Here is a 13,761-nt window from a genome sequence, read left to right as displayed (position 1 = left end):
AAAATAGAATGAGCATTGCATGGGCTGCCTCCAGTGCAACACCAAACCTTACAAATGTACACAGAGAGCAGCAAGTAGAGAAAAGTGACATGTGCCGACACATACCATATAATATTAGGAAAAACATAGATGTTACTAATGTTACTGTTTTTTTTAAATATATGTATGACATTTTTGGGTTTTGTGTGGACTATGCAGCTTTTACCATGGAGACACTAGATAATTTACTGCACATTCATGTTATTACGGTCCTGCCTGTGGTGTTTAAATGCGTACATGGGAGAGAGGCTGCTATTACTGTCCTCAAAACGCAAAAGAAAATGCATACTTCAATGAGTTTTTTAAATATAGGAGATATGTTAATAATACAGTATATATTCTAAATGGAAGAAATTATTGTTATTCAAAAAATGCCAGCAGACACCAAAACGCATCAATTGAACTCGATGCCCTTTAACTCACCCAACGTGCAGCTATAAAATTTTAAAAGAATCTTGCTGTATAGACGATGTGTCTAATATTTTTTATTACTGACAGACCATGCCACTGGTTGACCGACACATTGCTTGTTCCTCGTCGGTCTGTGCAGCGTGAGCACCAATCCTGCAGTGGTCTGTGTAACTGTCAGTTTGCGCTTACTTTTCAGAGGTACTCGATAAAACGCTAAATAGTGATCGCAAAACAGTGATGACTGTTGATAAATCACATTGCATGTGCTATTTTGCTCACTTAACAGACGCAATCCACTTTGCACACGTTCAGTGGATCAGCTTTGTTTGTGGTATCAAGTTTACACGTGTTTTAGCTAGGAAAAACCCCGGTATACTGATGAAAGCCATGTTTATGTGTTATTTGCTGCAGGCCAACAAAAAACTGTACTGTGGACCAACAAAAAAGATAGCTGCATACCGCAAAGGGCCCCTTGGGCATACTTTGGACACCACTATGATGAGGAAGCTTTGTCTCAAAATGTGACCATACAGTATATATTTTTTTTTTAAAACATACTACCACAAGTGGAAAATACCATACTGAAGGCATAGGTAAATGATTTGTGATTGTGAAAAAATTAAAGCAACTCACGTTCACATGCATCTCCTCTCTGATGAAATCCTGCTTTGCATATGCATTTTCCAATGGGCACCAGCCATTCCCCCTCAGCGCTGCAGTGCATCTTGGGAAAGTTGTCCACCTCCTCCTCTGCGTCATTCACACATATTCCCTCAACCTCCACCAGGGAGGAGAACTCAGATCCTGTCACGGTGTCTGGGAATATAGCCAAGTTCTCTATGATGGACCAGCACTTCTTGTAATACACTTTGACAGACACCAGGGCAATGCACGCCCCAACATCTTGAAAGGCCAGGTAAAAGCCCTGTTTGGATAGGGGGCCAATTATTCGCACTTCAGTGTTGAGCTTCATCTTCCGTTCCCCCAAGTCGCCCTGAGTGAAGCTTTCATCAGCTGCAATGGTGTCGATTTTCACGTACTGGTTCTCTCGCATGCTCCGACCCAACTCTGAATCTGTTTCTTGATAATACAAGTTGAACGTCTCCTTGCAGCTGCCTACCACACCAGGTAGACTGTTACAATCCCTTAAGGTAAACTTGAGTTCCACAAAAATTCTTTGGGCCTTGCCCTTTTTAATCCAATTAGTTCGAAGCCAGTTATTCTGATTAGGTTCCATGACTTTGCACACCTGATATGTGCGAATGGGTGTATAATTTTCATCCACGCCGCTGATCTCTTCCCACTAGGAAAAAAAAAAGATGCATTCATAAATTTGTAAAGGAGAAAAGTCAAAAACACTAATTGCCGAGTGGAAACAGCAAAACTATAGTGTAGCTAATTGTGTAGAAATACATTCTATTTCTCTTATAGCTGAAAAACACCCTACTACAGGGGTGTCCAAAGTGTGGCTCACAGCTCGATTTGTTTTGCTAGGGCAGGGGTGTCGAACTTGTTTTCATGGAGGGCCACATAGCAGTCATGGCTGCCCTCTTGTAACAGTGAATGTAAGAATATAAAATATATATTGTTGTCTATGCATTTGGTTATTTGATTTTTCTACATACAAATTGATGGATAACTTGCTTTGAAATCGTAAGTCAAGGTGACAAGCAGATATTTAAGTATTTATTGTTAATTTTACAAACTATCATACGGTATATAATAGGGATGTCCCGATCCAGGTTTTTGCACTTCCGATCCGATACCGATGTTGTTTTTGCACTTCCGATCCGATACCGATACTGGCCGATACTGTATGTATTAAAGTTTAAAGTTATTTAGCCTACTTAGTTGTCAGATTCATGTTGAAAAGGGTTTTAGTACTCTTGATAACAACTAGCCAGCTGAATTAGGTGAGTTTGAATAATACACAATGGTTGGTAACAAGAAACTGACCTGTTTATTCAAGGATAAACACAAAATAGACAAAATTATACATGACAAACAGAAATGGCATCATTGAACTAGGGCTGGGCGATATGGCCTTTTTTTAATATCGCGATATTTTAAGGCAATATCGCGATACATGATATATATCTCGATATTTTGCCTTAGCCTTGAATGAACACTTGATGCATATAATCACAGCAGTATGATGATTCTATGTGTCTACATTAAAACATTCTTCTTCATACTGCATTAATATATGCTACTTTTAAACTTTCATGCAGAGAAGTGAAGTGAAGTGAATTATATTTATATAGCGCTTTTTCTCTAGTGACTCAAAGCGCTTTACATAGTGAAACCCATTATCTAAGTTACATTTAAACCAGAGAAGGAAATCACAACTAAAAAAATCACTATTTTTTTTCATATGGTGTTGATCTGGAAATGTTTGCCTCTGCATTTTGATGGTGTGGGCGTGTGGCACCGAATGGAGATGTTGACGTGCAGAGTTTCAAACACTATTCATTCACTAGCAGGGGACTTTTCCAAATGATGCTACATATTAGCAGTAATGCTACTTTTTATAGCAACGCTTTTGCTCTACACTTGACAAATTACGGTTGTCTGTTCGACATATTCCCACTTGAAGCCAACCGACCGCCAGACGATGGACCCCCTGCTGTTTTTTGGGGGAATTAATTCTTCCTTCATTCGTATAACCACTCACATGGCTGCGCTAGCATCACAGCTAACGTTAGCCATGCTGCTACCTCTCTGCTCCGCGAGGGCGTATACGTATGTGACGTATGACGTGACAGTATGTGACGTGTGTAAGAAGGTGCGCTTGCTGTCTGTGAGAAGGACAGACAAGAAAGAGTGAGGAGTCTGTCGTGTAATGCCAGCAACTAAAAGCAACTGCGTGAGAACGTATACTCCAATATCACCATATAGTCATTTTCTATATCGCACAGAGACAGCTGACATTTTTACCGGTAACTTTTAATTCACATGGCCGTCTTAACGGTTAGGTCACAGACCTGTGGATGTGTTGAAGGTGTGCTGGAAAATGCGGAACGGAAAGTAGGGAGCGGCAGAAAAGTGGAATGTATTATTTAAATCGGTGCGTTGGAAAACACGGACCGGCATTTTTTTAAAAACTGGATCTGGATCGGCATTTTCCCATGCCTTGCCGATACGCATTTTTTAGCAAATATCAGCGGCCGATCCGATCCAAATATCGGATCGGGACATCCCTAGTATATAATAATTAGGGGTGCTAAAAAAAATGTTTTTATCACTTTCGAATCCTGATTTTTTTTAGTAATTTTCAAATATCTGCTGCCCTCTGGGAAGCGCTACAGGTGCATTAAAACCAAAACAAACAGGCTAAAGAACAGCTTCTTCCCCAGGGCCATAACCATCCTGAACGGACTGCCCCATTGTCCCTCATAACTGCCTTCTCTTCGGTGCAATAACACATTCCACCAACCACCCTGTTTTTGTTTTGTTTTTTCATGTATATATTCATTTCACACCATATTCATTGCACTTCTACATTTTTTAAATTTTTATATATTTGCACATTGTTTTTCTAGCATGCACACATCGCACTGTATGGAATGGCCTCAATCTCGTTACCTTGTGTAATGACAATAAAGCTGATTCTGATTCTGATTCTGATATCAATTTTTCATTTTCTTTTGACCAATTAATTAAAAAAATAATAATTTTTAGGCCATCTCTATGCTTACTTGATGCACGTATGTGTCATACGTCAGCAACCAAAAGGAGGTTTTGTAACCTGGAAGCTGTTTGTTAAGGTGTTGTTATTATGATACCAAATAATACATTGCAAAAATCTGTTCAAATCGATAATCGTGTTGAATCAAGTATCGATTATAAATCAAATCCTCACCCCAAGAATCGGAATCGAATGGCAAAGTGCCCAAAGATTCACACCAATAACAATTGAATATTTGTATAGAAATCAAAGTTTAAAACATATGAAATGTCATGTATATATGTATAATTTTTTTCTGTCAAAATGGAAACAATGAAAACATTTAGTAAGAAATATGAAGTATCCACATTATTCCCCAGCTTACACGGGCCACATTAAATGACGTGTCGGGCCGGATCTGGCCCCCAGGCCTTGAGTTTGACACGTGTGTGCTAGGGAATAGTCTATACCAGTGATTCTTAAACTGTGGTATGCGGGCTCCATCTAGTGATACCTCAAAGAATCACTTGAATAAAGTCCAGTGTTTTATTTTTCTATATTCATACAAAGTGTTACTGTTCAAACTGTGAGTAATGTTACAGTGGTCAAAAATATTAAATATACTTGTTAAATTAAACCTCTGCCTTGTTTTTAATGAATACTTAAGCCTACCACGCTACTGTATTTTAATGTTGGTCATTATGGTGGTACTTGGAGAGACAATGGTTTGCTGACATGGTACGTAGTGAAAAATTATAAGTATTAAACAATATATCACATTAAATTACCAAATTAATGGGAGAATTGTCACACTCAAAGGGAATTTCTGTTATGGAAAATGCGGAATTCCGGGAAAACTGTGAATTTTTGGAATGCAGAAAAATACATAGCTTGAATGATTTAAATCAGCAGAGAATTTTGTTGCTGGAATAGTTTAAATCAGTTCAGAAATGTGAAAGTAGTAAGAATTCGTAATATCAATGGGCCCTTTTCCATCGCATTAACATTTTCAGGAACTATACTTAAAGTTCCCCCTGTGTTTCCCTCTTACCCCGGTTAATAAAGCGTCCTCTGTGTTTCCACCAAAATCTACCCGGGTAGATTTACTTCTTCAGGAACCTTTTGGAGTTAATCCTAGCTAGGTGGGACTTTTCAAAGCGACCAGGAACCTTTTCGGTGGATGGTTGTGCTGTCGAACGCTGATTGGTTGAGCACAGTTGGGGGCGTTGGCACACGACCGCCATTGGAATATACGCTGCGACTTGTTTATTTCTTATTTCTTGTGTATTTCTATTACAACAAACTTGACAACAGAGAGAAAGAAGAACGGAAGAGGCTTTCAAAATGCAGAAACTTTTGTGGGGCGTATTTGTGGTAAAGTATGCTGATCAGTGGAACTATTTTGGAGTGTTTTTACTAAGCTGTAGTCTTTAAACTATATGCAGTTTATTGTTGTTTATGAAATTTTACAAATTTAATTTCGTTACGCGAAGCTACGAGAAGGGGACAAACTCTTTTAAACGTATTTACAAACAAGTATGAAGCCGTATTCGAAGCAGCGACCTCAGCTGCTTACTACTCTGACTTTGTTGGAAAAAAAGGAGGCAGCACACAAATGTAATGAAGGTAAATTACATCAAATATTAACTATTTACTTTATTACATGTTGTAAAAGTGACACTCCATTTGTGTAGTTATTAGCCTCATCCCGAGTGAACAGACTGCTAATGCTAACAAGCTAACACTATAGCCGATGTGTTTGTGTTGTCGGCGTGAGATAAACGCTGACATTTATTATTTCTATAATGTTATTTACAGCTGAAATGGACCAAAAGGAATCACCTGACCTTCATGAATTCATAATTTACTGAAAGGAAAACTTTCTGACTGTTGGACATTGCGGACAAAAGCCTGACTTTTTATGAACATTTTGGTACACTTTATTTTATAAATCATATCGTTTTTTTGTATATTATTGCTTTGTATTTCAATGACTTACTTTTTAGTCAAGAACTGTGACCTAATATTGTCTGTTTATTTACATGATATAAGTATAGAAATATATTAAACCACTCTTCAATACGCCATCAGCCTGATTTGTAGAAACTACCCTGAACTATAAAATGCGGTGGAAACACAAACCACACACACAACCTAAATATCCAGGAACCAGAGGTTCCAGGAACCAAAGGTTCAGGTGGAAAAGGGCCTATAAAGAATTAGAGAATGTAAAATTACAGGAAAAGTGGGAATTTTTGGTTGAGTTTGGTGGCGCTTTTAACTGACGTTCTTCCGGTTACACACGTGTATACAAGCATTGCAAAGCAGTTACAATACCAACACAAATACAACCACACTGCCCCTGTATATTACATTTGTACGTACTCCTTTGTTAGTGTGTTCCAAAAGATTGCATGCTCTAAAATACCGTATTTTCCGGAACATAGGGCGCACTGGATTATAAGGCGCACTGCCGATGAGCGGGTTTAGTCAGGTCTATTTTCATACAAAAGGCACACCGGATTATAGGGCGCATTAAAGGGGTCTTTTTTTTTTTCACTTATTATTTGTAGTTTTAATTACTAAATACTGGTATCATATGTTGTATCTGCTGATGTAGTTCTGTTTTAGCTGTAAAATAAAAAATAAAAACGATACCAAGACCAATACCGATATACATCAAAATGTCTAATATCGGCATTAATAATCGGTCGATCTCTACTATTAATTATCCATACATCAATTTTCTACTGCTTGTCCCTCTGTAGGTTTATTTGTTACCCCAAATGTTTTCCAGATCACGTAAAACTATTTTATTTTCAGTCTTACAATACGATGGTCTACAAAAGAAAAATCTCAAGGAATGACTAGAAAGTTTGTTTAGGGATAAAATGTCAAAAGTCTGTCTTGTTGGCAACCTAAACTGTAGCAGATCGGACTGTATGAAAACACATATCTCCATTTTTTTTCATGAATTCAGGTAATATCTACCGTGTTAGATCAGAGTTGGATAAGTTTCAGTTTTGCACACATTTCTTTTAATTTAATAAATGTAATGAGAATGAACTCAACTGTTTCTTTTTACAAATGCACTGTTTGTAAAAGTTGCAAGTGATGAATGCTTATTCAGTGAAACGAAAAGAAATGTAAAACTGCATCGATATGCATTAATTAAAGATGTATCAATCATCGATTTTTAACCAAATCGTAACTCCTGAATCGTAATCGTACCCAAAGATTCCCAGCTCTAGTATTCATAGCAAAAATATATTATGAATATCCACACATACATGCAAATACATGAATAGATAATATTGGAATGATTGTAATTTCTGTGTTAGCATTAACTGTGTTTTAGTAGATTCATATTGCCACATTTTTTTAACCATTCCGACACCAAATATTCAGCTCATTCGTGCAGGACATCAACATAAGCTGAGTGTGTTTTATTCGTTTACTCAATTAATTGAACAGAATAATCAAAAGATTACTATATGCCACCGCTGCTGCCCACTGCTCCCCTCACCTCCCAGGGGGTGATCAAGGGTGATGGGTCAAATGCAGAGAATAATCTCGCCACACCTAGTGTGTGTGTGACAATCATTGGTACTTTAACTTTAACTTTAACTTTATTACTAAAATAATCGATAGCTGCAGCCCTACTCATTTAGTCTATCTATTGTTGGCATTTCAAACATTCTCAATTTTCCCAGTATTCTACATTATCTGTCCCAAAAATCCCCATTGAAATGAACGGCATTTTTCCACATTTCTCAACTCATTCAAACCATTACAATGTCAAAACATTCAGGCTAACAATTATCCAATTATCCACATTCCCAGCATTTTGGTTTAGTTTCAGCTCGACAGGATTCACAGACCATTTCTTCGCCTAGTTTTCAGCATTACAAGTATCACATTTTCATCGTCACATTGTGCCTTTCTGTGCTTTCTTTAAATTTTTTTGCTTTTCTAGTTTAGTTATTTTCTTCAATTGTATTAAAAACCAAACTGCAGGCACAAATGAACCCGCAATGATTGTAATTGCTCTGTTAATGTAACAATTAACTTCACCATTTGACTTACAATATATAGAAAAGGTGTTTAATCCCTTGTATTTGTGCAACAATAGCAGCAGGCATTCGGCACACTTACCCCAATAGGTGGATAGGAAATCCACTCCAGCTCCGTCTGCTGTGCTTTGGAGTCCAATAGAACCACTAGGAACAGGAAACCGAAGGCAGGTGGTTACATTTCACCAGGGGCAACCTATCATGCCATAATTCTATAGCATCTCTTAGCTGTGACCTAATTACTAGCAGCAGGAGCAATGGTGATGAATATCAAATACTATCATCATGAGCTGAACAAGAAAGACCTTACAAGAGATGATGTACATCTCTTGTAAGGTCTGTCTAGATAGATTGAAAGATGATTACATGGCTAGATAGATGGATCTGATAGATAAATTCTACTTTTCCCCCAAATCCCACATTTTCAATTGCAGTGCCACTTCATTGTTCACTTACTGTGGTACATTGAGTACATTAAGATTTAAGTACCCATTTTTTTTTCATGGTAAAACTATGTTGGTTTTAGAGTGTATGATGTGCTTTAAGAGCATAGGAAGTGGTTATCAGTGGATAAGAAAGCTGTGTGGAGGGCTTATAAAGATGTTAAATGCATATAATATTCCTAACACGTTTTAAATAAATAGTGTTGCTACTTTACGGAAATTTACCTACCGGGGCGCGTCTGTAACATGATCCCCATGATAATCAAGGGAACACTGTACACGAAATCTCTTTGATCTTTGGAATTCTTACTACTTGCACATTTCTTAACTAATATGCCTACATTTCGGCTCACTGAAAACCCGGGTTGCACCAAATAATTTAGTTAATGAGAAAAAAGCTTTGATTTTTACCATGTTGCTTTGATTCATCGTTAAATGAGTGTAGCTCATACAAATGAATCAAATCTGGACCTCATGGAGTACACAGAACTGGGAATATGCAGACATCGTTTTCTTACAACGGCTGCAAGTGGTGTGGGGGTGCTGTGATTTCTGCTGCGACAAACAGCAGAGTATTATTAATGCACACATTGTATAAATGCAATTTCAATGTTGATGATGTGTATTTATTTGAAAAAACAATGAAGGCAATGGTAAGCAAAACACATGTTTTTTCAACTATTTTCCCTATCATTCCATTCAGACTATCTATTTTTGTCTTACAAAAATGTGCAATTTTCCCAGGATTCTACATCAGTGATTCTTAAACTGTGGTTTGTGTACCACTCTTGGCATGTGGGCTCCATCTAGTCGTACAACAAAAAATCACTTAATCATCGTACAGTACCGTATACAGATTAGCAGGTACCAGAAGGTAAGAAAAGTTGCTTTTGCATTGCGAAACAAAATGCCAGAAGATAGAGAAAAATAAGAAGCTTATCGACTACAGTGTCAGTACAGACTACAATGGCGGAGGCGCGAACATTTTCAGGACTTATGCAGATCCCAAATACACATCAGCAGGTACCAGAAGGTAAGAAAAGTTGCTTTTGCAAAATATTGCAAAACATTACGCCAGATAATATGTCTTACCTTATACACACACCATAATAATACTCGTATGTTGAAGCACAGTACAAGCGGAGCGGCTTAATAGTTTACCAAAGTCGTACTAAAACATTTTGATAGATTTTTGAGCGCCGTGTGTAATGTTGTATATTTTCAATGGAACATATACAATTTTCGTATTGTTTACTTGAGTCATATTGCAGTCTATACGTATCTCTTATTTGTGACTGCCATCTACTGGTCACACTTATCGTTTCACCATGTACCAAATAAAATAGCTCTGAGGTTGGTAAGCACAACCAAAATGATTCTGTACATTAGTGTTCTAAGGTGCACTGTCGAGTTTTGAGAAAATGAAAGGATTTTAGGTGACCCTTATTTTTCGAAAAAAATATGTATTTTATTTTCCTGAATTCAAACACAGTGTTACTGTTCAAACTGTGTGTAATGTTAAAGTGGCCAATAATAAGTATAATTGTTAAACAAAACCTCTGCCTTGTGTTTTAATGAATACGTAGACCTACTACGGTACTGTATTTTAATGTCGATGATTATGGTGGTACTTGGAAAGCCAAGTGTTGTTCTACATTATCTGTCCTATAAGTTCCCACTGAAATGAATGGCAGTGGCAGAATTAAAACATTCAGGCAAACAATTTTCTATGTTCCCAATATTTACACATCCACATTTTCCGAAAACAGCATTTCAATTTAGTTTCAGCTTGACAGAATTCAGATGCCAAATCTTGAAAAATGGTCTTCCGGAGCATTGTAAGTTTCGTACTTTTCCTCCGTATGTTACATCTACATTTTTGCTTTTTAATCCTTAGTCCTTTTGATTAATTGTAGTATAAGCCACACTGCAGGCACATTTTAAACACCAACGTTGAGATCCGAATCTATTATCTACTTTACAGGTGTCAAACTCAAGGCCCAGGGGCCAGTTCTGGCCCGCCACATCATTGTATGTGGCCCGCGAAAGCCTGGAAAAAATGGGTTTCCCAATAAAATACTTTTTACTAAATGCATTCGTTATTTCAAGTTTAACAGAAAAAAAAATGTAAACTTTGATATTATCTGATCATGCCAATTGTATTATCCATCCATCCATCCATCTTCTTCCGCTTATTCGAGGTCGGGTCGCGGGGGCAGCAGCCTAAGCAGGGAAGCCCAGACTTCCCTCTCCCCAGCCACTTTGTCCAGCTCTTCCTGTGGGACCCCGAGGCGTTCCCAGGCCAGCCGGGAGACATAGTCTTCCCAACGTGTCCTGGGTCTTCCCCGCGGCCTCCTACCGGTCGGACGTGCCCTAAACACCTCCCTAGGGAGGCGTTCGGGTGGCATCCTGACCAGATGCCCTCTCGATGTGGAGGAGCAGCGACTTTACTTTGAGCTCCTCCCGGATGGCCAATTGTATTATTATATACTATATTGCAAAACTATTTTTGTGAGATAAAAACAAATCTTTAAATATCTGCTCGTCACATTTATTTATGGTTTTAAAGCAATTTATACATAAAATAAATCAAATAATCAAATGCATATACATTTCGATTAATCGTGATTAATCACAGGTTATTACCCGCTTGCGTAATGTCAATTAATTTTTAAAAAGCAGCCATTACTGCGATGTGGCCCTCAATGAAAATGAGTTTGACACCCCTGATCTACTTAATGTAAAAAATTAGGAGTTATGGTGTGAATAAAATATCAGTTAAAGACATGGAGAAGGGGTAGGAATAAAAATATAAACTCGGTTTCTTCCTACTGCTTTTCAGATATGTTGAAAAGTTCAAATGTAACCACATAATGTTTCTTCATGTAACAAATAATCCTCCTTCAAGTGATGCCATATTTAAAATACTCTAACAACCTTGCTTTAATCACGCGTGTACATTCACGCGTCCTTACGTCAAACAACTGATGTTGAGGCAGGAATTCGTATTTGCAGTAACGACAAATGACCGACAGTTGTCCTCGAGTGGATAACGCTGACATTCCCACGCACCGACCTTCTTGCACATGACTCACATAAAAAGATCCACGTTCGAATGGAACCGGAAAGAGGTGAAACAAACACGGACAACATGACGCGTTCTGTTGGTTTTGCCGCGATTATGGCAACTTTGGAACTTACCTTCCTTCGCATTGTGTGCATCCCCGAAGTCCACGAGAGAGCACAAATGAAGGTACAAGGCTATCTCCACACACGACAGGAACACGGAGAGCATGCTGCAGCCTCGCTGTCGACCTAAAGCAAGTCACTCGTTATCCCGCCGTCCACTGTGCTTCCCACAGAGGACACGGAACCCACTAAACGGTCCAAATTGTGTTGTCCCCCCCGCAAAAATAGTCTGTTGCCACTGGGAGGAGACAGCCGCTAAGGCGGTGTCAGTCAAATAGACAGACGGTGGACTTGTCCAATTGTGGCGGTGGATTTTGGAGAAAGTGGCGTGGGCGTGGGCAGCATAAACGGATTTAAACTGAGATGTAGTTTGGTTTTTCCGAATAGCTAGGGAATACCGTCACGTGGACAGTTTGGTTTGCGGCTCTCTTTCTCTCGCTTTCTCTCTCTCTCTATCTCTCTCCTCTTCCTCTCACACACACATTTTTATATTGCACCCTATACCTGCAGAACGCAAGTCCTCAGTCCCATTTTTGACCCATTTAACATTAACTTGTATGGATGGAGCATTCTACATTGCAGGAGTCTCACACTATACACATAACAGAGGAAATTTAGAAAACACAAATAAAAAGACTAAATTAAATAAATAAATACAGGATATACAAAAATAAATCTGAAAAGAAAGTCTAATCCAGTGGTTCGCAAATGGGGGTACGCGTACCCCTGGGGGTACTTGAAGGTATGCCAAGGGGTATGTGAGATTTGTGGCTGCATGCCCTGTCTGCGCCAGGAGCAAGGCTTCCCATCAGGCTACCAGGGGTTGCTGCAGCCTCTTCCCATCCCCTCTCGTCCATGGTCGCACATTACTCTGGACTTTGTCACAGGTCTACCCATCTCCAGGGGGTTTTCTGTCATCCTCACCATTGTAGACAGATTCTCTAAATTCACACACTTTGTCCCCCTTCGTAGACTTCCCTTTTCCCTGGAAATCGCCAAACTTCTGGTCACCCATGTGGTTCGCCTTCACAGGATCCCAATGGATGTGGTGTCAGACAGAGGTCCTCAATTTTCATCTGCTACATGGAGATCATTCTGCAACCTGTTGGGGGCCACCATCAGTATGTCATCAGGATACCACCCGCAATCTTATGGACAATCTGAAAGAGCCAACCAGGATTTAGGGGCAGCCTTGAGATGTGTTTGTCACCAACATCCATCATTGTGGTCCACCTATCTCCCTCGGGTGGAGTATGCCCGTAACCCTCTCGTTTGTTCACCACCCTTTTCATGTGGTGCATGGATTCCAACCTCCTATATTTTCCTCTCAGGAAGTAGAGTCTGCAGTCCTTTCCGTGACTGCCTTCCTGCGCCGGGTGCACCGTTTGTGGCATGATACCCGTGCCGCCCTGTCTCGCACTGCCAGACGAAACCAAACCATGGCAAATCGTCATTGCAGACCAGCCCCAGACTACAAACTCGGCCAGAAGGTTTGGCTATCATCCAAAGGTATTACACTGCTAGGAGAGTCGAAGAAACTGGCACCGAGATTCATTGGACTATACGAGGTGAAGCGGATGATTACTCTCGTCACAGCTTGACTCAAGGTACCCAAGTCTTTCCCGCCTGAAGCCTGTCGAGTGGAGCGACCTTAGCCCTCCATCAGTGTCTCCCCCAGCTCCTCTGCAGGTGGAGGGTCATCCGGCCTTCAGAGTCAACACCATCCTGGTTGCCAGGAGGCAAGGAAGGGGAGTGCAGTTTCTGATCGACTGGAAGGGTTACCCCCCAGAGGATCGCTCCTGGATCTCATGTTCCCTTATCATCGATAAAACACTAATTACCTATATACATCACAGATTTCCTGAAAAAACAGGAAGTCTGCCAGGTGCCGTTCCTTGATTAAGGGGGGGATACCGCCACCTTGTGGTTTGTATTCAGT

The 13,761-nt window shown here is 39.5% G+C and overlaps 1 protein-coding gene across 3 annotated transcripts in view; it reads right to left on the bottom strand.

The window, feature by feature from the left end:
* Positions 1–12,143, bottom strand: part of epha7 (eph receptor A7) — a 205,492-nt gene extending 193,349 nt beyond the window's left edge. For 2 of the 3 annotated variants that reach the window (XM_061927748.2, XM_061927749.1), the window contains exons 1-3: positions 11,835–12,143; positions 8,273–8,337; positions 1,084–1,753 (exon numbers count right to left, since the gene is read on the bottom strand). In XM_061927748.2, the coding sequence (XP_061783732.2) occupies positions 1,084–1,753; positions 8,273–8,337; positions 11,835–11,928 (829 nt within the window). In that variant the 5' untranslated portion in view covers positions 11,929–12,143. The remainder of the gene's footprint in view (positions 1–1,083; positions 1,754–8,272; positions 8,338–11,834) is intronic. The other variant, XM_061927750.2, reaches the window with a different exon arrangement.
* Between the last annotated feature and the right edge of the window lie 1,618 nt (positions 12,144–13,761).

Source organism: Nerophis lumbriciformis, linkage group LG34, assembly GCF_033978685.3.
Source record: "Nerophis lumbriciformis linkage group LG34, RoL_Nlum_v2.1, whole genome shotgun sequence".
Taxonomy (NCBI): Eukaryota; Metazoa; Chordata; class Actinopteri; order Syngnathiformes; family Syngnathidae; genus Nerophis; species Nerophis lumbriciformis.
The sequence above is the reverse complement of the archived record's forward strand: the minus strand, read 5'-3'. Positions and strand labels throughout refer to the sequence as shown.